The 26,750-nt window shown below is 38.4% G+C and overlaps 2 protein-coding genes across 2 annotated transcripts in view; one reads left to right on the top strand and one right to left on the bottom strand.

Annotated features, from left to right (window-relative positions):
* Positions 1 to 12,889: 12,889 nt before the first annotated feature.
* Positions 12,890 to 26,750, top strand: part of LOC575661 (lactosylceramide alpha-2,3-sialyltransferase) — a 32,266-nt gene continuing 18,405 nt past the window's right edge. Inside the window, exon 1 of the mRNA XM_030975406.1 lies at positions 12,890 to 12,936. The gene's annotated coding sequence lies outside the window, so the exon portion shown is untranslated. The remainder of the gene's footprint in view (positions 12,937 to 26,750) is intronic.
* Positions 15,332 to 19,456, bottom strand: LOC115920381 (uncharacterized protein K02A2.6-like). Its single transcript, XM_030976097.1, has one exon. The coding sequence runs from the start codon at positions 19,454 to 19,456 to the stop codon at positions 15,332 to 15,334; it is 4,125 nt and encodes a 1,374-aa protein (XP_030831957.1).

Here is a 26,750-nt window from a genome sequence, read left to right as displayed (position 1 = left end):
CCAATATTTTCTGCCTTCTGGCCGATATATATATATAAATGGTTCCACCTCTGATTATCTTCAACAACGTATCACAAAATAAGTGATCTGGTACAGTAAATACATATTGTGTATCTTGTAATTCTGCCTCAAGTCTACTTGAATTGTTATCATATTCGACTAAATAGGTCTCAATCGTTTGTTGAATAACATCTTTATTTTTTTTCTATCATCTATTAAAGGTATAAAGACCAGTTCTAGTCATGCGATTGCATTGTGAAAGAAACGTTGTGGAATCGATCAGAAAAGGTTGATCATCTAGCATATAAGTATTGGTGTGTACTGCAAGGTTCTGGAATCATCAAAATGATACCCATAAGAGGAAACAACAACATAACAACTAGCATACACACATTGCATACACAGCATCGGTATTAATTTCTTTTGTATTCATCTCCCGGTATTTCGAACTGGTATTCAATTTAATTCAATTGAATTTATTTCAAAAATATTAAAGGTAAACAAATATATATAAGAAAAAGACCTACATATTATGAGCATAACATATTTGCAGCAAAGCACCAGCCACGAGCGCACCTGGACACGGCGTCAAGCGACACTGCGTCCCTATTAGCCGGTGCTTTACAGTTTTACAAAACATTACAACACATGTGGAGCTAACTATTCATCGTTTAATTAGGCGTGGTTTTATATTGCATGATCATTTCATTCTTCAAAAGTGTTTTGAATTTATCAACAGTTTTACTTAGTTTAATATCATTGTTTGAGTCATTCCATAACATAGTTCCATTACAACGTAAGGAATTTTGACTGGTTGTAGTTTTGGGAAGAAATTGATGAAAATCTGCGTATTGACGCGTGGAACATGAGTGATAAGAGGCTTTAAAGTGCTAACTTAAAAGATCATAGTAAATGTCTGGAAAGGCATTCGTATGATAATGATACATGAAGATATAAGTATACATAGATAATTATATAGAGCAAATATTCATACCTGTCTATTTTCTTTTCTGAGGAACACTTATTCAGATTTATTCTCCTCTCCGAAAGCATTTGAAAAGTCCATCAGTGCAGCTCCATTTGTCATGAACTTCGACCCTGCCTCATTTCGTCGCCCCTTGATCAGGTAATAAGGAAAGAAGGTCACTTCCGATTATCACAAGTAATTTACCTTCTCCCTGCTTTTCACATCACCTCCCAAGAAAAACATACAATCCCATGCCCTTTCACAAAACTCATCGATATAAAACAGGATTTGACGCAATGAAATATGAGTTCAACCGTATATTTATTACTAAGTCTCATATTTATACCTATGTACTAATTTTCTTTAGGGGAGAAACAGTTGTAATCATTAAATAAGTTGCAATGCATCCTTGGAACAACAAAAAAAAACATGATGACGAAAATTGAATGTCCATTTCAAATATATCCCAAACTTAATTGGATAGATTCCTGTTTGTATGTTCTCATATTCAACGTGACACTCATGGATAGGATCTATTAGAACTTTCTCGGTTATGTTGCTTAATGTTTACGTTTATCACATTTCAACAGACGTCTTCGATAATATTGGTTTAACTACTTTTATCTCAGATCCCACCAACGTGTAAACATGTACTCTTTGGTATATCATTGAGATATCAAATATGCTTATCCTTTTTTCTTTCTTTCGTGATCTTGTATTTAATCCATAGGCGTACCGTACCGTATATGTGTCTAAAGGGGCTGCAGCTACCTAGTAGGTCCATGATATGACATATCATGTCATATTATATATACATTTGTTTGTTTCATGCTTTATCGATCCCTTGCATTTGAAATAAAACACAATATATAATATCAGCACATATTATGACGGCTCTTGTGTTAATACTCCATGGTATTACATTGGCATTTGGAAATATAATCAATTGACACATTTTTGCTCGCTCGCTTCATTCACTCAGATGTCTTTTCTTCTTTTAATTGGGAGGCTCCCCGTCAATAATGGAATCTTGAACTTTACTCCGGTGCATATATATACACGTCGTAATTAAGATATCCTGCTTCTTCTTCAGTCCACGTAGGCCTAATACATTTCACTTAAATCTCATGTCTTAGAAATTCGTCTATGATCTGCACAGCTATCGTTGTCCTCTCCGGTGTCATCGTCGTCATCGTCGTCATCATTATTTTTTAATTTTTAATAACGGCACTTATTAAGAATTGAATGTTTACTCCAAATACAGTTTCTCGACTAGCGTGCTTCCATATTGGCAAAATGTAATTGCATCATCAGATATGTTAAAGATTTTGTTGTTCTCACGCTCCAGAAAGTATTCTGAGATAGGAGTTGAATGTTTACTCAAAATGTATTTTCTCAATTAGCGTGCTTCCATATTGGCAAAATTGAATAGCATTATCAGATTTTTTTTTTAAAGAGTTTGTTATTCCGCATGTTCCAGAAAATATTTTGAGAAGGAAATTTAACGCTTCCTCCGAAAAACATACTTTTATGATCGAATATTGATATGTGAATATGTGGTGCATGATGCGAACGTTCTCGTTCTAGGAAGGTGATAGGAAAACGCCTGTCGGGTAGGATAGTCGTGGGCTTGATTTCTTTTCTTAAACAAATAACATAGTTCATAGTTCATAGTTCATTTTATTTTTTCTTTCTCAAACATTTGTACATAGAATTTCGAATAAAGTAACTGGAACAACAGATTATCAATATAAAAAAAACATAATTTGAAGTGCAATAGTAATGTTCAACATACAACTCTTGTTATTAATTAAAGAAATTCTATACAAAAATTACTTATGTAAGATCACGTTCTGTACATGAAAGAAAGAGGAGACCTTAAAGAAGCTGGATTTGTTAGAGCACGTTCCCCAAATATAATACCCGAATGCTTTAGTGTCTGGGGCAGTTCGTTGTATTCAACAACGAATAACAAGATTAATGTGAAATGATTAATGTGAATGATTAGAAAAGCATAGCCTTTATTGCATCTTGTGTATCCTGCACTTCCTTCTCCTATCAATCATGTCTATAATGTGAGTGATCTCTCCGACAATCCGAGATTTGGCTTTCCCCTCCAGTTTCAAGTTCATTATTGGCTTCTCAAACTCCGTTTGGCAACCCTTCAGGTTCATGTCCCATAGAGATAACCAACTCAGCTCATTTTCATGAGAATTGATAATACCATGTTTCAGGGGCGGATCCAGCTGGCGGCGAGTGGGCCCAATTCGTGAGAAAATATTTAGCGGCGAAAAAGCAGGGGGTGGGTGATGTAGTGAGCACCAATTTTTTATTTTTTTTGTTGCTTAATGGGGAGGGGTGGTATAATGGAACACCTATTTTTTTTTACACAACATCCCCCCTTTGAGCCCCCTCCCCCCCGCCCCCCCCCAAAAAAAAAAAATAGAGCTCACTACACCCCCACCCCTCCCGCTTATTTGCCGGTTGGCTGATTCGCCGCTAAATATTTTCTCACGAAAATATTGTTTGTCAAAGTGAGACAGATTAAAGATAAGATTGAGCACTGGATCTTGGCTGGATAAAGGATTTATACAAGAGCATGAGCATGTGCTTAGGCACATAGTGCCTCAACTTGGACTGCTGTGTAAGTTGAGGCACTATGTGCCTAAGCACATTCTCATGCTCTTGTATAAATCCTTTATCCAGCCGCACATACTTTATGGTATTGAAGTTTGGGGAAGTTGCTATAAAAGTCATTTAAATTGCATACTATCGGCACAGAAAATGGCCATGCGTGTGATAACATTTTCCCCATTTAGAACAAGTTCAAAGGCACTGTTCGTACGTCTACAGGTATTAGATGTGCATAATCTGTTTGCGCATTCAGTATCGACATTTGTATATGATCTGCAGAAAGGACATCTACCACATTCGTTAATGGATTACTTTGTTTTAATGAATCACATGTATAGAACAAGAGGGAGAGAACATTTTATGCTACGATTACCTTAATGTAGTAAGACACGTGGGACTTTTTCAATTTCTTTCATTGGAGCAAAGCTGTGGAATAATTTGCCCATAAATATCAGAGAAGAAAAAACAAGATCATCATTTCGTCAAAATCTCAGAATTAAACTCCTAAGCAGAGATGAATCATAAGGATTAAATAATATGATATTAAGACAAAATAAAAGTTAATATGACTTTGCATACAGTTTTAGAAACTCGGAGAACCAATCCCGACTAGCACTCGTGCTAACTTTTGGTTCTCCCTTTAACAACATTTTAAGTTTGTAAGTTTAGAAATATCCTTTATTTGAATCACTTATACGCTATTGGAACTCTGTGAATTTCAATTCCAGCCACAAATCTCTACATATTATTAAGTTATAGCTAATTTCACAGGTTTTGATATGACATGATATATGATTAACTTAATTTGTATGGTTCAACTATGGATATTTTCTTTTTCTTTGAAACCCATGTACATGGATATGTATACGACATGTTATTTTTGTTACCCACTTGAATACATTTTGTAACTTTGTGTTATGTTGTTGTTAATAAATTCAAATTCAATTAATAAATTCAAATTCAGCACTGACCATATACTATTACATTGTGAAAAAATTGACTGGAAGCATATTTGGAAACGGCTGTTTATCTAGTACATCACATGTTTGCATAATCAAAAGATATTTACTCAATCTTGCTGAGAATCACATATACTACAACCAGAAATTGGTATGTGGGACCATACATACATACACACACACACATACACACACGCACACACGCACACAGACACTCACATGTGATATGAAGTTTGGTCAAAACCTATTAGCTTTTTCTTGTCGTAGTTTGAACAGGGGGGGGGGGGGGGGTTAGACGCTCCTTTAAAGGTGACACTTTTACTCTGACATTATTCTACATTGAAGGTATTATGTCCCATTTGCAGGCCAAAATAATGAAAAGGTTAAATTCCAACGGCATTCGAAAGATTATAATAAGTGGGAAAATAACGATCATTAGCTGTCGAATTGACTTAAGTGATACCAATACAGTAAGTAATAGTCTGATTTTCAGACCATTGTACCGAATGGTCGTACGTTTTGTGCTGCGCAAAGATTCAATAAGTTTAATTTTGGCCATTACAAGAAGTGGGTTATTGATGTAAACAAATGCTCATGTACCCTTTAGAGCTCATTTTATGTATGTTATTACCAACGACAAAAGGAAGAAAGTCAGTCACTAAATAGTGTCTGACAGTGAAGTCTAGCAAGTAAACGGGTTTCCTCGCATAATTTGAATATCAGGACACTGCTAAATTTTAAATTTCACAGAACACAGGACATATATGACATATTCATAATTCCTGCAAAATTCTACAGAATTTGGTGTTGGCTGCAAAGTGGACATAGTATATTTAACTAGCATAACTCAACGTTCATTTCAATTTCAATTTCAATTTATTTATTCAACCATAAAAATACATATACAATAATAATTCATGAAAATATAAAAACATGGGGTTAGGAGCCCCTGAAGAAGTTTGAAAACAAACTTGTGATTGGGACACCAACCACCAACGAGAAAATTAACAAAAACAACATAAACGGGAAAACAAATATATACAAGAAAAAAGATTGTAAAGAACTATATGACGATAAGACATTTACAGCAAAGCACCAGCAAAGGACGCACACAGGACACGACGTCAAGCGACACTGCGTCCCTTTATGCGCCCCTCGCTGGCGCTTTGCAGTATTACAAAACATTTGTATAAAAAATATACAAATATAAAAAAAGAACAAGTGGAGCAAGTTATTCATTATTTAATTGAGCGTGGTTTTTGTACTGCAAGAAAATTTCGTTTTTAACTCTTATCGTGCCAAGAACACTGTTCTGTGCATGCGCTGGCGTGCCACGCACACATAATCGGGTTTCTGTTGACTTGCCATGGACACATAAACTCTCATCCGCTCGCGTGCCACGGACACATTTTCGTGCATAAGTACACAAGCTAATTGTTTATGCCTATTGTGCGATGCGCATTGCGTGCACGCATGAATGCCTACTGTATTTGTGGAGGGGGTTTATTGTTGTTTTGATTGTGCGTGCTTCACGTATACCGTTACATTGGATTTTCCTGAAAAAATTGCGATATTTTATCATCAAATTTGTCAGTTTTGATCATGGCCCCTCAGATTGTGTGCGGGAAATGAGACAACGGATTGGTTTGACAACTCACTGATAGTGCTTATTTACTTTACCAAAATTACAGATTCATGAAATGATATTGGTATCAACAGAAAGAAGGTTAAATTTCCTACAACTTTAACGTACAATTCTTTTTTATACAATATACAGATGAGATGTTATAGTGGATCAAACATAGTAACAATTTAAACTACACGCACTTGAACCAACCCTAAATTAACTTAGCACACAGGAGATTAGTAGCGGGCACAATAGGGATTAGCACTGTGGCACTGGGTGAATTGCATAGGGGCAGCTTAAGAGTTAAAGAGTTTTTTTAAATTTATCAAGAGTTTTACTTAGTTTGATATCAATGTCTAGGTCATTCCATAACTTAATTCCATTACAACGTAAGGAATTTTGACTAATTGTAATTTTGGGAAGAAATTGATGAAGATCTGCGTATTGACGGGTGAAATATGAGTGAAAGCAGGCATTTGTGCTAAAAAGATCATTAAAAGTATCTGGCAAGGCATTTGTATGATAATGATACATAAAGATATAAGTATTCCATATTGTAAGCTGTATCTAGAAAAAAAACGAACAAATCTGTACAAACAGATCGTAAACAGTCTTGTAAAGATCTTGACTGCTCGCATGGGCGGTCGGAAGCGAGTGCTTCCTGAACCGCCCACCATGTCATGAACGAAAGCCACATGGCATTAGCTTCATCCTATCAATTTGTCTACATGATACATCTGTATCTGAACATGGGGGATATCATCTTGTAATCTTTGAGTAGTGATCCGACGTACATTCATGACATTTGCTCCCGGATTTTATTTTATTTCGCCGAAGATAATAGGATTGGGTTAGGATTGCGAAGGGGTTTTAGGTTAGGTTTAGGGTAAGGGTAGGGTTTTGATGCCAGACAACCCTTTGAGTACATTATGATGAAGGAGAAACAAAAAAGAAATCAACCACAACAAATGTAATTTTCACGCTTATCGAGGCTACAGCGGGATACAAGACATGGGGCATGCAGCCCCACTTTTTTGTAAACACGAACAATACCGTGAATCCGTGATATTTCCATACCGTAGTATGATTGATCGCATGCTCAGCCACTCTCTTTCAAAATTGCATCGCGGCTTTCAAATCTAGGCCATCTGGATTTGATTGACATCTTCCGTTTAGTAATGTCATGATAATACCATAGGGATGTAGGCTGGAACAAATCTCGGTGATAGTTGATTTAAAAAGTCTTTTTTGGGAAGAAACTGTGACCATTCCGCATATTTTAAGTTTCATATTTTTTTGCTATTCTCAGACGTTGATAGTTTGCAATCGACATAAATACAGATTTAAAAAAAAAGAGAAATGCGACCTTAGTCTGTGCGATAACCTGTAGATCAAAATGAAGTATATAATCGAAATTAGGAGGGATCCATCAGTACAGCCAGTACTTCGTTTTAGACTTCGTGATATGTTTTTCAAATGAAATAAAATGGGTTTGTTTTGCTTAAAGATATAGACCGGTGGTACTAAAATTGCGGCTGAAGGGTTATGGGTGCAAAATATCCATTCATTATTGCCTTCAGAGGTTTCGATGGCAATACTTCAACTTAAAAAAAAAGCAGAAATGTATGCCCAAATGTATAATGTTGAAGTGCATTCGCGAAATCTTCCAGGCCGGATCGATATGATAATTTACCAAATATATCAATTAGTAGGCGGATTCCCAGGAAAATTTGTATCATCAAGTATTAGTCAAAACATATTCTTTCACACGATTGGTGATAAGAGCTTCCATTTCATTTTTTGAGAGGGGGGCGTTTCCAAAACTGGTCTATACCTTCAAAATCAAGTAAACTGAACAATAACACATATTGTCCAGTATTGTCCAAAATGTTATTGAGTATTGGTAGTAGTGTGTGTGGGTATCTGCGATTGCGTGCCCCTCCCATCCACCCTCTCAATCAAATAAATTGATTGATTAAAAAAAAAACCAAGGGTGTGAAGCGACAGAGCTTTAGAAAAATAATAGCATCCTTTTTAAACCCGCAACAACAAAATCTGATGTAAATTACCCCTGGATCTGAAGATAACACAGTTTGTCTTTTGAATATTTAGCAACAACTTATTACAGCAAAAACATGCAAACAATTTTTTTATTTCATCATTTGCAATTGCCATTAAAGTAACAATATTTTTATGGGATAACATCAAACTAGTATCATCTGCAAAAAGTAAGTATGTAAATAAATTTGACGAATTGATAACATCGTTGATATAAATTAAAAATAACAGAGGACCAAGCACTGATCATTGTGGTACACCATACTGAATGACAGCAGTCTGGGATTTGACACCATTGACCACAACATATTGAGTTCGATGACATAGGTAATTTTTAAATCAAGTTAATGCTATTCCACGTACACCATAGTGCTCAAGCTTTCTTAGTGGTCAATGGTGCCAAATGCCTTCGACAAGTCAAGGAAAATTCCTAAGCAATATTTACCATCATCAAAGGATTTTGTAACTGAATTTAACAGATTAAAGACACCCATGCTAGAAGAGAAGCGTTTCCGAAAACCAAACTGCTGAGGAATTAAAACATCCTTTTTTAACAAGAACTCATTTAAACGCTTATAAACTAGTTTCTCTAAAATCTTAGAAAAAATTGGTAAAAGAGCTATAGGTCTATAATTGGAGATGTTCTTGTTATCATCCTTTTTATGCACAGGAACTACCTTGGCTACCTTAAGCTTGTCAGGAACTGCTCCCTGTGACAGTGATTTGTTAAAAATATCACACAAGGGCTCCACAAAACATGAATACATTCCTTAACAATCCCAGGGGCAATATCATCTGACCCACTTGACTTTGTTGACTTCAAGGTTGAAACAAACTTTTATATTTCAGAGATGGCAGTTGGTCTCAAGAACAAAGATGCATTGTCTATATTCGGCTCTAAGTACTCTTGAAAAGAGTTTTGGACTAAAGGAATTTCCCTGCTTATTTTAGCTGGCAACCCAATAAAATATTTATTAAAGTAGTCAGCCTTCTCCTTACTTGTAACCAATAAAGTATCTTCATGGAACATCTCTTGGGGATACATCATTAATATGTGACCATATTTTCTTTATATCTCTCTGAGCTTCCTGAAATAAATTTAAATAATATCTTTGTTTAGCTAGCCGAAGAGTAGTGACTAGAACATTTTTATAATCAATATACTTCTTTTTATTATTACTAGTCGGTCTTTTAATATAAGTACTATAAAGTTTGTGTTTACGATTTATTGACTTCATTAGGCCATTGGTAACCCATGATTTCTTAATACTTTTTTTTCTTAACAGCTATTTCAACAACAGGAAAACACCTGTCGTATAAACCAGAGAAAGCGTAGAAGAAGTGTTCGTATGAATCATTAGCATTATCCAACATGTACACATTCTGCCAATCAGTCACCATTAAGCGTTCTTTGAACTTCATGATTCTGTCATCTGTTATTAACCTCTTTAAAATGTTTCTATCATCTTTACGATTAACAAAATCACCCCTATTCACACAAAAAATACTGAGGCATGTGATCTGAAAGGTCGGAGCATATTATACCAGCATTAAGGTCATTCTGAATGCAGTTAGTGAAAATATTATCTATTAATGTAGCAGAATTATGCGAAATACGAGTTGGCTTTGTGATGAGTGAAAATAATCCATTTGAATTCAGTAAATCTACAACACTTTTCACTTTATCATCATTACTATAATTCAACAAGTTTAAATTGAAATCTCCCATTAAATAGGCATCTGCATTACCTCTGTTTAGTTTTTGTAGTCGTAAATCAAAACTTTCAATAAAAAAAGTACTATTACAATTTGGTGCTCTATACACACATCCAATAATTGTTTTCTTATTGTGACCATCCAATTCTACAAATATGGCTTCATAACCTGGCTCAATGCCTGACAAATCATGACGAAGTTTGAAGACTAATCCTTCCCTTATAAACAAGGCCACCCCACCACCATTCTCACCAGAACGACAAACATGAAGGAGAGAATACCCAAGGATTTGGAATGCCTTTAAATCAGAGGAAGGCTTAAACCAGGTTTCTGATATACCAATTATCGAGAAATTATTTTTAAGGCAGGACAAGAGCAATACCAGATCCTCAAAATTCTTGTTAAGGCTTCTTGCATTTACATGCAAAATATCAAAATGTCCTCCTGCATTACTGTGGAAATCAGCACAATCTATATAATTACAATCATTTACTAAAACATTAATATTTCTTTTCTTGAGGTATTTAATAAAGTTCAGATGAGCATTCAGGGTGTTAGGCATTTAATAACGGTCAGATGAGCATATTTTGATACTTTATTTGTGGCACTGGCAGGTCACTAATTGGAGTGAGGCCTAGGGGGCGACGCCCACAGAAGCTCAGGGGTTTTAGGCATTAAATTACGATCAGACTGATGAACATCTAGGGGTCGCCTTAGGTCCCTTGGTGGGGTCCAGGGGGTAGAGCCCCGGGAGCTCAGGGGGAAAAAAAGCCATTTTAGCAACATTTGTTTGAATTTTATGGGGGGGGGGGGGGGTGCTGACCCCATCAGTAAGCCAGTGAAAGGGGCTGAGGTGACGGAAGTGACTACCCCCATAGAGCTATATAATAAGTCTTATTATATAGCTCTATGCTACTCCCTTACAGGTTTGTTGTATTACAAAATTACATTCTTTAGCAAAACTATAGTATAAAACAAGCAATATACTTCTTTCACACTTCACTTTTACTTTGCGGATATAGTGTGCAGTCCGAAGGGTTGTACATATTTATTAGGTACATTTTGGTAAGTAGGCAGGGAGGGACTTTTTAAAGAGCAAGCTAAATATCAGATCTATTTCTATAACTGTTAATCTTGTAAACATACAGTGTAAACTGTGCTTACGTGATACCAACAAAATACATATTTCTACAATATTTACTCGTATATTTTGAAGGATATTATGCGAGGAAGCGTAGCGACCGTGCGAGAAGATTTTTGCATTTTTTAAAAGTCTAAACGCTGCACTCTTGGGCCCTCCAGAGCCTAAAAGTGTGTTTCAGTCTTTAGTCAGTATTTGCTATACTTTTTTTGCACTTTTTCGAATTTTCCGGGGGGATGTGTCCTCCCGTCCCACTGGGATCGCCGCCCCTGCCTCTAATTAATGTAGCTAATCGCAGCCGCTGCTAGCTACACGCCCGAGTATGTACAGCTCCAGCAATCCAAAAATATCACGAAGAGTATTGTTAGACTCTGTCTCCAGTCATTCGAACAGTATATTTGACTGAACTGGCTAAAACAGTTGTGTAAAAAAAAATATGCGCCCTCGGGTCACGTGCCCCCCCCCCTCTCCCCCTGTCCCAACCCCTTAGATACGGCACTGTGAGTTGGTGTTGCTAATAGATCGGCTTTAAAGTAAGATTTTGTGGGAATTGTGCCTATATCAATGTTTAGAAAATAATTCTAGCGACATCATATTTCTGCCAATATGAAGGATGAAATCGTCGTGTGCCCGGCAAAAGGGCGCGTACGCCTGTGCGCACGAAAAACCCAGTTTCGAGAAAAACGCATCTGAAGATTATGCTCCTTTTAGCAGCACATTCTTAAAGTAATAATAGTCTAAACATCATTTACCCTTTTACATTTCACACAATGATAAAATACCTCTTCAGGAATCATCAACTTAATTTAAAAAAAAAATAAATGATGGTTAACTTTTAAAGATATCAGCACTTGTTCTATTGACGCCTTTCTGCTGGGAGCAAATTTACGCTGAAGTGTAGTTTTTCTGCCCTATTGCCGGGAAGGAAAGCTACTTAAAATTATGATTGAAATTTGAAGAAAAAAAACAAGATTATGATAACGTAGCTTTAAATAAAATTAAACAATGCTGCTTGTTGCAATACGTTAATAAGTGGGATACTTATTGTTAATCTTAATCGTGATAAAAGGAAAAACAATGAATAACATAAGACAAGGTGATAAAAGGAAAAACAACCAGTAACGTAAGGAATAATAAGAAATAATTAAAAAAATTAAGTAGAGAATACAATCATTACCTTTATTCGCATCTGGTTCGGGTTTTGCTTGGGTATTTGATGCTGGAGGATTAACATGGACAAAGTGCACTTATTTACATGATCGCATTTATATCTCTTATTCATTCAAGTTTCAATGTTTTTTTTAATCTGTTTTCAAGACAATATCATGATTTTCGATCATAGTTTTATGTAGCTTGATATCTTTGATGGTAATTTTTAGGGAAAAGCAATTCTTAGCAACGATTTCTTAATTTTTAGCGACAATCGTTCGCCATTGCTGTACTTTGATATGCAGTAGCGAATTGAAATTTCAGGACCCATGATAAATTTGCTTTAGAAGTTTATTCCCCTGAGTTAGTTCTATTGTTTGGATTATTTGGCATAACGACGTTTTATTGTTTCTCTCTCTCTCTCTCTCTCTCTCTCTCTCTCTCACACACACACACACACACACACTCTTTCTCTCTCTCTCTCATCTCTCACCCTCCCTCCTCTCTCTTTCTCTCTTTCTATGTCTCTCCCTCTAATCCTCCCTCACCTCTCTCTCTCTATATATATATCTTCTGTATCCCTCTCATCTCTATCTCCCCCTTTCCCTCTTCTGTTTCCCTTCTCACCCCTCTTTATATATACAGGTCTCAAGTTCTGGAATTCTCTCGATTCTGTGATTAAAAGGTCTGTAAGTGTTCAGAAGAAAATTGTAATGTCATTATTTAAATACTTATTGTCATTCCTGATTCCTAACTCCTTTTGTCTCCAAGCAGTATACGTTTGTTGATTACAATGAGTAAATAACGGTATGGCCATGCCAACTATACTCAACTCATATTGAGAACAAACTACATTGTACTATTGTTTCAATAAGCTGCAGATATATTCCCTTCGTTTTCCCTTATCTTTTGTTGTTAGTTGTGATTGTGAGTATCGGTTCACCTAATCCTGTAATCTCACTTTCCATTTTTTAGAGTGTATCAAGTATTTGTATTTCACAAACTCAACTTTAGTTAATTATGTCATTTGTAGTTAAGGAGCCTATCCACAACAAGTTCTGCTTTTCGATCGGCTCCGCCACAATATCTCTTAACTTAAGTTCAACTGATGGACAATTTTCTGAATAGTGTGTACCGATATTGTATATACATGTATACAGGCGCGGATCCAGGATTTCTTAGGGGGGGGGGGTCACATTTGAAATTATGCGAGCCAAATATTGGTACGTAATGGTGACCAGCAGTGACGTAATGCAGGGGGATGTAGGGAGGGGCGAGTTTCTCCCTCCGTCCTCTGCAAAGCGCGGAAGCTATATATGACGTTTCATTAAAGTATTAGAGAAAGAAGACAATTCGTTGTACCGTTGTCGACTCTTCATCCTTGTCTAAATTCAGCCCCCCCCCCTCCGCGCAGCGCGGAAGCTTTGACGTTTCATTAAACTATTAGTGAAAGAAGACAATTCGTTGTATCGTTCTCGACTCTTAATCCTTGTCTTAATTCAGCACCCCCCTCCGCGAAGCGCGGAAGCTTTGAAGTTTCATTAAATTATTAGAGATAGAAGACGATTCGTTGTACCGTACTCTATACTCTTAATTCTTGTCTGAATTTCAAAGATGTTTTTTGTCTGCTCCTTTTTCTCCCTACGTCCTCTTCCTTTCCTCTCCTCTCTATTTTGATACCTTGTCCGACCCGGGAAGCTCAGGGGTTTTAGGCATTTGATTACGGTCAGATGAACATATTTTTATACCTTATTTGTTACACTGGCAGGACACTAATTGGCGTGAGGTCCAGCGGGCGAAGCCCCCAGAAAACAGGGGTTTTAGGTATTACATTTCCGTCAGATTAGCATCCAGGGGAGTCTAGGGCCCTAGGCGGGGTGCAAGGGATGGAACCCCGGAAGCTCAGGGGTTTTTAGGCGTTTAATTTCGGTCAGATGAGCAGCTAGTTAACTATTCTTTCTTTCTTGCTCTCTTTATTTCTATTTCTCTTTACTATACCTTTTCAAAATAGTGGAGGGGGGGGGGAGCTCGAGGCTTGCGATTCCAGCCGATCCCCGGCCCTAACTTTTCTCAAGAATCATATTTCTTGCCTGGCTGTTGTATTGAGACGTAGTTCAGATATATAAGACACGCGCATGCGTGGACTTTATTAAGTCATTCAATCCCGTAGGATACATACATGTATATCATAACATCCCTTTTTTTTCAAATTAAAATGTTAACTATTGAATGTACACTTATAGCCTTTTGCTAGATAAAAAACTTTCCTTTCTAATATGAAAATCTTAGAAAAACTCTTAAATGATTTTCTTTAAATAAAACTCAAATATTTGTTATTGTTGTAAAACTTATTAATTTCATACGATTTTGGAATGTGAGGTCAGGTTGATCATTTGCTGATCTTGTATAATATTGTTATCCAATTATTTGTACTTTCTGATACAACTTTGAGTAAATACGTGCACTTATTCAACTCAAAATTACACTCAAGTATAATCAGTTACTACTGTTTTCCTAAGCAATAATAATAAATTTCCACATTGTTTGTATAAAACACTTGTTACGTGTCTCTGACAAATGTTACGGTAATTTGAACTTATTGATTTATTTCAATGTCTAAATATGTAACAGACAATTAACAAATTGTCGCCTCGTTACTCGTATTCTGCTTAATTACGAATCAATGTCATTTCACTTTCATCTGCTATGATTACTATGAACTTGTATTTTACCACAATAAATGATGAGTACAGCTCTGGAACATGAATCAATGTAATGTCTTACTTTGTACTTTCTAACTCTAATAACTAACTCTATGATATTTACAAGTTTGTTCCCATCTCATCCTGTATGGAAAAAAGCATATACACGACTTAGTGTAGGTCCTTTGCTTTGCAGTTGAACATATCTATAAAATGTAGTAAACTTCTTACTAGTGAATTGAGATCCACATGGCAATAATAGATCAACATTTTACTCAAAGATCAAGAAAATATCACTTCCTGTATAACGTTCAAATAAACGTGATAATCGAATATGTCAGTTATAGGAGCATGAATATTTATCCACGGGCATGCAAATTAACGAGTAACATAGTCCTTCAGATAGTTTGGACGTTTGACCGTACGCCCTGAACGAGTTTTCGGCGCTAGTTCAATGTCATTTGATTGGCTTGCCTGAGGGGCAGGCCGCGCTTCAGTTTCATCAGGTGTTGCATTGTGGTCATTTGCGTGTTGAATTTCCGCGGTTTCGTTGCTGCTCGTGGTTGTTTCATCAGGAGGATTTTCAGGTGTTTGACGCAAGTGTACGCGATTGCGACGGTAGATGCCGGAGGGCGTTTCGACAACGTAGGAACGCTCATCCAAGCGTCGCTTCACGATTGCTCTTTCCCAGTTCTTTTGCCCCTGGACAAGAGGTTGCATTCGCACGGTATCACCATCCTGCAGTGGGGTCAAATCTTTTGCAGATTTGTTGTAGTTGTACGCTTGCTTTGCGATACGTAATTGCATCTTCTCACGTTCACGTATTACCCTTGGCTCGAGTAGACTCGCTGAAGTAGGCAAGAGCGTGCGTGTACGGCGATTCATAAGTCGTTGGGCCGGACTTGTATCCAGACCTTGCGAAGGTGTATTGCGGTGATCCAACAATGCAAGGTAAGTATCGGACCGCGACTTATCACTCTTCATGATGATGCGTTTTGCTGTTTTGACTGCGGATTCTGCCTTTCCATTGGCTCTGCTGTTACCGGGACTACTGCAGAGATGCTCGAAATCCCATTCACTTGCGAACTGCCGAAACACGGCTGATGTATACTGGGGCCCGTTGTCGCTAACGACTTGCGTAGGGCTTCCATATCTCGCGAAGTGTGCTTTGAGCTTTCGAATCACCAATTGGCTACTTGTGTTATCCAATCGGTCAACTTCAAAGAAGTTGCTGTAGTAATCGACGGTTACCATGTAATCTTTTCCCTTCAATGAGAAAAGATCTGTGCCTATTTTTTCCCATGGCCTTTGAGGCAGATCATGAGCCATCAGAGGCTCCTTCTGTTGCTTGACTTCGTATGATCGGCATACATCACATGTCGCGATAAACTGCTTGATTTCACTAGCCATACCAGGCCAAAAGATTGATTCGCGAGCACGTCGAAGACACCCTTCCATGCCCAGATGGGATGAGTGGATCTTTTCCTTCATCTCCCTGCGAAGGCTTATTGGAATTATCACCCGCTCTCCTTTGAAGATTAGACCATCATGAACTGCTAGTTCATCTCTGTAACCGAAATATGGTGTTAGCTCCTCAGGCAGAGTGTGCCGGTCATTCGGCCACCCGCTGACGATGACGCTCTTGAGCTTCTGAAGTACTTGATCTGCAGCGGTCTGCTCACGAATTTGCTGAAGGCGCTCATCTCGGATAGGTAAATGTGCTACCATATTCACTTCTTCAAAGAAATTCACTTCGCTTGGATCACCACCAACTGCCCGCGACAAGGTATCTGCGAGATACATGAGCTTTCCTTGTTGATAGCTGATATCAAAATGATATTTTTGAAGACGGAGGAGCATCCCCTGAAGGCGTTTCGGAGCCTTCACCAGCGGCTTCTTTATGATCATTTCAAGCGGCTTGTGGTCGCTCACAACGCTAGTAAATCGACCAAACGTGTATTGATGAAAACGCTCCATTGAAAACACTACAGCTAGCATTTCCTTCTCAATTGAGGCGTACCGCGATTCTGTGTCGGTCAAGGATCTACTGGCATACGCTATGGGGCGTCCATTCTGCAGAAGTGCTGCTCCCAAACCCTTGTTGCTTGCGTCGCATTGGATGGTTAGCTCTTCCTTAGGGTTGTAGTAGGCCAAGAGTGGTGCTTCTGAAACCATTCTTTTGATCTTTGACATTGCGTTGGCTTGCTCTGTAGACCATTCCCATGCTATGTCTGGGCGTGTCAGCTGTCTGATGGGTTCTAGCGTATCGGACAGACTGGGCAAGAATCTGCTTAGGTAGTTCACAAATCCCACTAACCTCTGCACGCCTTGTACGTCAGAGGGATTTGGCATTTTGAGGACATCAGCAACCTTCTTTGGATCAGGCTGTAGTCCTGCACTTGTGACGACATGTCCTAGGAAAGGAATCTCAGTTGCTCTGAACACGGACTTCTCCTTGTTGAGCTTGATGTGTTGTTCAACACATCGCTGGAACAATTGCTCAAGCTTCGAGTCGTGGTCGATGATTGCTTCTTCCATCGTTGTCCCTTTCCCATACACAAGGATATCGTCTGCTACGCAAATCACCCCTGGCAGTCCTTCAAGTGCTTGATGCAATCTTTGCTGGAAGATTTCTGATGAGGCACTTGTACCGAATGGTAAACGGCGCCATCGGTAGCGGCCAAAGGGCGTGTTGAATGTCGTCAGGTGGCTTGAGGGCTCATCAAGTTTCACTTGCCAGAATGCAGAACTCATATCAAGCTTGCTGAAGATCTTTGCTTGGTTGAGATCTGGCAAGATATCCTCAACTATAGGTAGAGGGTAGTGCTCGCGTTTGAGTGCCTTGTTCAGTGGCCGTGGATCAATGCATATCCTAAGGTCACCATTCTTTTTCTCAGCCACCACTAGTTGGCTGACCCAACTCGTCGGTTTTGTCACCTTCGCGATCACTTCACGGTCAACCATGCGATCCAACTCTGCTTTCACTTTTTGTTTGATTGCATGGGGTAGTCTTCTTGGAGGTAAGATGGTGGGCTGCACCTCTTTATCCACTTGCAGGTTGACCTCTCCAGGCATCTCTCCCAGCTCTCCATCAAAGACTTCTGCATAGCGTTCTTCAGGCTTGCATGCCTTGTCTTTCTGGCTGGAAGCTGCGTGAACTCTTATGAAGTTCTCATTATTGACCGTGATGAGCTTCAAATGCTGGCTGACTGTGCTTCCCAACAACGGTGTGAAGTCCTTGTCCACCACTATGAATTCCACCGAATATTTCTGCTTCGTCTTGGGGTTTAGCATCTTGACCCTGCTGACGCCTTCGATGGCCATTGTGATTTCGTTCCACATCATGAGCTTTTTCTTGCTAGGTTTCAGGACGTAGTCAGCCCCTTCCAGGTGTCTCAATGGCAGGATGTTGGCACTAGCCCCGCTATCCACCTGGAAGTCTACTGCTTTCTCATTGATCATCATTCTGGCATACACCTCATCTCTGGGTTTAACGGTGTTGATGGTGATTGTGACATTGTCTATATACTCGGTGCTCGAGTCACTGTCGGCTGGATCATTTACTTGGTGCATTCGTTTGCTCAGCATGCACACATTGGCGAAGTGGTTTTGCTTTCCACATGCCTTGCAGGTTTGTCCGTAGGCTGGACATTTGTTTTTGTCCCTCGGGTGCTCCCTGCCACAGTACTTGCATTGAGATTTTGCTGCTTTGCCAGTGCTGCGCTTGCTGTTATCTCTTTTTGGTCCACCGCTCTGCTTTCCTTTCTTAAAGCTTGGCCGGATCTTATGGATATGAGCCGCTGATCTGCTGCTACCGGCCTCACTGAAAGCTTTGAGGTGCGATTCAGCTGTCTCTGCGCTCTTACAGATGTCGATGCAGCCACCGAGTGTCAGTTTCCTTTCTTGTAGTAGTTGCTTCCTCGTCTGCGCATCATTGGTGCCCAGCACTATCTTGTCCCGGAGGAGGCTGTCTGTCATGCATTTACAGAAATTACATGATTTGGCGAGAGATCTGAGATTGGCAAGAAATGACTCAAAACTCTCACCTGGTTCTTGTTGCCGTTTATTGAAGAGGTATCTCTCGTAGGTTTCATTCTTCTCACCGACAGCGTACCGTTCAAATGCCTCTATTATCTCATCCAGGTTGCTAGTTTCCCCATTGGCATTAGCGAAAACAAAACTGTTGTATATTTCTAGTCCCAACGGGCCGATTGTATGCAAAAACAATGCCGTCTGGTACACTGATGCTTGGCGATCCAGATGTGCTACCACGCTGTAGTTCGTCCACATCTGACGCCATGTTTTCCACCCCTCAATCACTCCGCGATTTATAGTCAATTGGGGTGGTGGTCGTATCCCGCTCACGGGAGGCGGTGCTGACACTCTCTGCTGAGTGCGACCCGTCGCTAGCTGCGTAGGCGACTGGTCAGCCGTCCCGTTCTGCTCGACATTGCCATCGGGCTGCTGCTGAGCGGCTGTCTCATGTTCGCCTGTTGTAGGCATATTTTCTGACGGCTGGATTCACTTATTCAAGACCTCAAAATTTGTTCACACATATATTCACCTCAGCTTGAAACTTGCGCTATTAATTTAGCACTGTCCTTTTTCTCGTAGGATTTAAGCTATCCTGTGAAAATGTCAAATTCTAAGGCTCCGCCGCTGCCACCATGTATTGAGACGTAGTTCAGATATATAAGACACGCGCATGCGTGGACTTTATTAAGTCATTCAATCCCGTAGGATACATACATGTATATCATAACAGCTGTAAATTTAGGAATTTGTCATTTTCCAACAAACGCATACAAAAGTATAATTTACTAAAAACTGAGGAAAAATCTCGGAAAGAATTCAGCATTATTTGTAAGCCACCGTTATGGAATTAGAAATAAACCACGTTTGAATTTGAATTCCGCCAAGCCCCCCCCCTGTCAGTACGCCAGTGCCCCCTTTTTTCTTTCTCTTTTTTTCTTCTTTCCCTTTCTCTCCTCCTTAAGGTTTGCCGAGGGGGGTGGGGGGGGGGGGGGGCAAGGGCCTTTCGATCCACACGTTATTGGCGGGATTAACCGGAACTGATCTCCCGTTCTTTTCACCCTTTTCTTTTCTTCTTCCTCTTTTTTGTTCCCTTTTAGCTCTCCTCTTTCCCTTTTCCTTCTTTCTCTCTTTGTTATAGCGGGGGCGGTGGGAGGTAAGGGCCTTTTGCCCCTCCTCGATCCACCGGCGGGAAAATTGCAAATGATATCCCCTTTCTTTTCTTTTCTTCTTCCTCTTTTTCCTTCCCTTTGTCTCCTCTTACCCTTTCTCTTTCCTTTCTTCTCTCTTATTTTTTGATTGGGGGGGGGGGGGGTGCAACAGCCTGGGAGGCAAGGCCCTTTCGCCCCCCCCCCCCCCCCCCCGATCTCCTTCTTCACCCGTTTCTTTTCTTCTTCCTCTTCTTTCTTCTGGCGCTACACCTCTTACAAAAACAAAATGCAAAAATATCCAAAAAGAGAGGACTGCAATGGGGAACTTTGATTTAAGCTACGTGACCATTATTCTCTCATTTCCTTTCACATTGTATCTCATAACCATGAGAATTGCCAAGCTATTGTATACGTTATTTCGTTACACACACACACACACACACACACTTTTTTAAATTTTTTTAACAATTTTGTTTTATTTCTCCAAATGAGTAATACAAACCATAACATACAATTGAATAAAATAAACGTGTTCAATATTGATGCTTTTACATAAACATAATTAAACACAAACTTATTTGCAGTATAATATAACTTAGCAACAAAGTAAACGTATAAGTACCTAAACATAATATGTCAATTGTAAATGTTATTCACTTATATATTACAAAAAAAACTTAAACAAATCTGGAGGTAATTTTACTGGAACAATCCTGCCCCCTCCCTGCCCCCTCCCTGCCCCCTCCATCACACAAACATACTCACCCTCCATCACACAAACATACTCACCCACCCACACACATACTCACCCACCCACCCCCCCCCCCACACACACACACAAACACGCACACACTCACGCACACTCGCACACACACACACACACAAGATCATAACCTGCACGAGTCTACAAGGTGTGAGAAAACTCTGATTCAGGAAAGAATGCAAGGGTGAAAGTAAAAGCGAAAAAAGTGGACACTCTCACACGGCTTCCATGCCGTCTTTGTTCTCTTTTTGCCTTCTTCTTACTCCTTGACCGTTCGCGCATTTTTTTTTTTTACAAAACTGTTTAGCCATATATAGTACATGTGCAAGCACGTATACCCAGGGAAGGGAAGGTAATAAAAAAGGGAAAACAAAAAATACATAATGAGAGTGCAGAGGATATGGAGAAATAAAGACAAAGAAATACATAAGAAAATAACGGAAGAGCTTTTAGGCACCAAATTACGTAGCTAGGGACCCGCCTTAGGCCCCTTGGTTGAGTCCAGGGGGTAGAGCCCCCGGGAGCTCATGGAAAAATACTGCCATTTTAGCAATACTTGTAAATAACTGGTATCAAATTAAAATTAACCCATGTTTAAATTGTATTGGGGGGGGGGGGGGGTTACTGCCCCCCCCATCAGTACGCCAGTGAAAGAGGCGGAGGTGACGAAAGGGACTACCCCCATAAAGCTGTATGATAAGTCTTATATGTAAACCCCTCACAGGTTTTTGAAGTTTTGTTGTGTTACAAAATTACATTCTTTAGCAAAACTACAGCATAAAAACAAGCAATATACTTTTTTCACGCTTCACTTTTACTTTGCCGATATCTAGTGTGCAGTCCGAAGGGTTGTAAATATTTACTAGGTACATTTTAGTAAGTACTGAGCAGGAAGGGACTTCTTAAAAGAGCAAGCTGAATATTCATTTTTGGAACACTGATCTATTTCTATAACTTTTAATCTTGTTAACATACAGTGTAAACTGTACATACGTGATACCAACAGAATACATATTTTCTACAATATTTACTTGTATATTTTTAGGTTATTATGCGAAGGAGCGTAGCGACCGAGCGAGAAGATTTTAGCATTTCTGTTAGTCTAAACGCTGTACTCTTGGACCCACCAAAGCCTTGTGTTGCAGTCTTTAGTCAGTATTTGCTATACATTTTGTTGGTGTGCACTTTTTCAAATTATCCATGGGGGACGATCCCCCTCAGAAAATTGAGGGAAGACGTGTACCCCGTCCTTCCCCCGGGATCGCCGCCCCTGACTCGCACATTTCGCTTTCAATTGCAGAACGCTCTAGCTGTGTCCAAGAGAATAAATTCTCGGAATGTGGGGCATCTCGCAAAAGACATGGGGAAACAAATGTGTCGTGTGAAAAGCCAGGGAAGGACACAGACACAAAGGCCCGAATTCACAAAGGAGGTTTGTAGACAAACCTATGTTTATGTGCGTCATAATTATGTGACGCGTTTCAGACAAAGGTTTGTCTAGACCTTGGTCTGAAACGCATCGAAACGCGTCATATGAAGCACATAAACCTAGATTTGTCGACAAACCTCTTTGGTAAATTCGGGCCAAAACCTCCATGGGTGCGATATGACCTGTGTGGACGTTGGCTCCACCTATTTTGTGTTTTGCTCAAAAAACTATCCACAAAAAGGACTATGTATGCCCCTTTTGTGAAGCGACCTATCAATATTAATGTTCACATATCAGTCCCTTTTTGGATTGCCCTCCTCCCGCCCCCCCCCTAAGAAAAAAATATCACATTGTTACATGTGTGCACAATATATATTGATGTGTCAACCTTACGAAAGTGGTGTTTTCTTAATGATTATTGACCTCCTTTAAATTTATATTTATATGGAAGACTTAAGAAGACAACTGTTTACAGTCCAACTAATGGTGTAGAGCATGCCGTGTAGACTGAAATGTGCAATGTTGTTCAATTTCTGAATTCTTTGTTTAAAAAACTTGCTTGCAGTCAATAGTGTATACATTTTTTTTTATACATTTCAAATGTCTAGTCCGGTTAAAAATAGCACGTAATGATTTCATTATTTGACACGTACTTCACATTGATTTATCTTATCGATAAGCGAAACGATTTGCTTTAGTATCATATAACAAATATAACAATAATGACAAGTATGGTTTTCCTGAAAATTGTATTATACAAAGTATATTCATCGTTATGGAAAATGTTGTATAATATACAACAATGGGCATTAACATTACCCAGACCAATGATCTCCCTGGTTTAATATTGAAGATGTTGCCCTTTGTACACTGTTGGTCATAATGGTGGAATATTTATTTTTACCCCAGTTTAGGGAAGGATTTTTAAAAATTATTTATTTCTAATAGATCTAAATAATGGCATACATTCTCAGATTTTATTGAATATTAAATTGCGAGTGTTTGTTTTGCGTGACTGCTATATCATATGTGTGCTACTATGCTAATCAGCTAGGGAACCTACGTCCTTAAATCATAATTGACAGTAATGAGGATTAATGCCTCACAAAAGGGCACTAATATAGCTGATCGGCACGATTTTTATCCTGGGGCCTCACAGTAACGAGGCTATTGCTTAGCCCCTGAATCATGACTGTACGCAGTGTTTGCTAGGGTACGCGGCCCCTTCCACAAATCCCCCAAAACGAAGAAAATGCAATAAATTGTCAAAAATTCATTGCATTTTCCCCCGGCCCCCTACAGGAAAAATTCCTCTGTAGGGCCATGCATTATGGTTCAAGGCATGGCCACACAGAGGAATTTTTCCTGTAGGGGGCCGGGGGAAAATGCAATGAATTTTTGACAATTTATTGCATTTTCTTCGTTTTGGGGGATTTGTGGAAGGGGCCGCGTACCCTAGCAAACACTGCGTACAGTCATGATTCAGGGGCTAAGCAATAGCCTCGTTACTGTGAGGCCCCAGGATAAAAATCGTGCCGATCAGCTATATTAGTGCCCTTTTGTGAGGCATTAATCCTCATTACTGTCAATTATGATTTAAGGACGTAGGTTCCCTAGCTGATTAGCATAGTAGCACACATATGATATAGCAGTCACGCAAAACAAACACTCGCAATTTAATATTCAATAAAATCTGAGAATGTATGCCATTATTTAGATCTATTAGAAATAAATAATTTTTAAAAATCCTTCCCTAAACTGGGGTAAAAATAAATATTCCACCATTATGACCAACAGTGTATATACATGAACAAGTAGCCTTGAAAGTGTCGCAATAAATCATGTGTGAGTGAGCTTGAAATTTAATGGTTTGGTTTGTTTGATACTGTATAGCCTTTACTCTGTTTTTGTTTTTGTTTTTTCCATATTTTTCCCTCCACAGGGATTTTATTGATTTTCATTTGAAACACATACAAAAATACATATTCAAGGTAATTTACATAATAACATGAATAAAATAAAATTGGCTTTTCAAGATACAAGTATTGTTGAGCTGTTGAGTTAACAGAAAACTAACAAATCCATATTTCATTTCTAACACTCATGGAAAGAAAAACAAATACAGAAAAAATATCATTTTAAGTAAACAAATTCCTGAATTGAAACCATTTTCTTGTGAATTTATTATTTCTACAATTCGAATTTGCAATATATTTTTCGTTTTTGAAGTAATTTATAATCGAAACTCTAATACTATCAAAGTCGGGCAATTGTTTCTTTATTTTGCAAGTATACACCATCTGTCGCACCACAATCAGTATACAATTCAATGCATAATTATTTGAACCTTTTAAACCAAATAATTTATCTTGTAATGAAAATGTTAATTTATTTCCGGTTCCAGTATTAATCCAGTGTTCTAACCTACCCCAAATATTTTTAACATGCGTACAATCACATAGCAAATGTATTACTGTTTCAATCTGTTCATTACAAAATGTACATTCTTTTCTTGGGACTAAATTCATTTTAAACAGTAGATCGTTCGTATATAATATGCGTTGCAAGACTTTAAACTGAAACCATCGTAAGCCCACATCAATGGTACAATTAAATCCAATAGAACAATATGTTTCCCAACTCTTATCATTCAGGTCAAAAATGCATTTCCATTTAAGAAAACTTTTACATAGTACTTTTCTTCTCTTTAATAATATTGCATAGATATGTGAACATCCTTTAATACGTTTCATAACAAATGCCATTGTATCTGGGAAAAGAGGTTGTGGCACCTTGTTAAAAATAGTACAATTGTTAAACCCTTGTCTAATTGCATCGCATAATCCACGATAAAAAAGAAAATTTATTTGAATATTATACTTTTCTTGAAAGTGTTCCAGAGAGAAAAAAAATCACCATTTGTGTCTAAAATATCGTTAACAAAACGAACTCCCTTTTGACACAATTTTTTATTATATATTGAGCTATTGCCTATTTTAATGTAATCATTATTCCATAAGGGTTGGCAAGAAATGTTATCATGATGCATGGACAAGAGCGTACTATAAGCCATGAACATTTCTTTCCAAAAAAGGTTCTTTGTTTTACCTGCCAGTTCCCGAAAATAATTGTTTCCCATATATAATTTTAAATCTTGCCGTTCAGGCAAGAAAGATTGCAAAAGACAGAGGATATTGCTATCTATTGAGCCAATTACTAATCTCTTAATCCAGGAAATTTTTAATGATTGGCAATGTGTGTATATATCTATCATTTTAACCCCTCCGTCTGAGTAACTTTGTGACATTTGATTTCTACTTATTTTATCAGGTTTCTCCCCCATATAAATCTATAAAAGTGAGCATTTATATCTTTCAAAAGATTTTCACCAGGATTAGGGAGGGACAAAAAAAGGTAGTTTAATTTGGATACCAACAATGACTTGACGACAGTGATTCTTCCAAGAACAGTTAAGTATCGTCTCAACCACGATGTCATTTGACTTTTTATTTCTTTAAATTTTTCATTATAATTGTGAATTATCAATTTGGGCAAATCCGTACAAAAGTCTATACCTAAATATCTGAAATAATCATCAAACACCCAATTTAGATTTCTATCCAAAAGAACACCATCTTTCTTGTTTTTAAATCCTCCAATCCAAATCGCATGTGTCTTCTGTATATTAACTTTTAAACCAGACATTGCATTATATTTATCTAAAATGTTTAATGCACTGTTTAATTCCATTACTGACCCGTTCAATGTTAGAAGAGTATCATCTGCATATTGAATTATTTTAAGTTGTCTACCAGGTAAGCTCAAACCAACAATGGAATCGGAATTTCTAAACAAGAGACCTAGTATTTCGGCGCATAATAGAAAGATACTCTGTTTTTAATGAGATATATCTCCAATCAAATCAAATCAAACTGAGTGATGTTATCGTACAACTAAACAATATCAATCTTCTGTTCTCCTAAATAAGCCTGGGAAATTTGAAAATTGCATTACAATGTGAATTCATTGTCAGTGAAAATGTAATACAATACACAACAATGGGCAAATAATTGTTTCCAGACCAATGATTTAAGTAAGAAGAACTTACATTTTATATTGAAACTGTTGCCGTTGTATATACATCAGGCGCGGATCCAGGATTTCTTAGGGGGGGGGGGGGGGGGAGGGGGGGGGGCAAAATTTGAAATTATGCGAGCCAAATATTGGTTCGTAATGGTGACCAGCAGTGACGTAATTGGGGGTGGGTGGGTGCAGGGAGGGGCGAGTTTCCCCCTCCCTCCTCCGCGAAACGCGGAAGCTTTGACATTTCAATAAATTATTAGAGAAAGAAGACGATTTTTTGTACCGTTATCCCCTTTTTTTCTTTTCTTCTTTCTCTTTTTTCCTTCCCTGTATCACCTC

Source organism: Strongylocentrotus purpuratus, unplaced genomic scaffold, assembly GCF_000002235.5.
Source record: "Strongylocentrotus purpuratus isolate Spur 01 unplaced genomic scaffold, Spur_5.0 spur5_scaffold_8, whole genome shotgun sequence".
NCBI classification, from domain to species: Eukaryota; Metazoa; Echinodermata; class Echinoidea; order Camarodonta; family Strongylocentrotidae; genus Strongylocentrotus; species Strongylocentrotus purpuratus.
The sequence above is the reverse complement of the archived record's forward strand: the minus strand, read 5'-3'. Positions and strand labels throughout refer to the sequence as shown.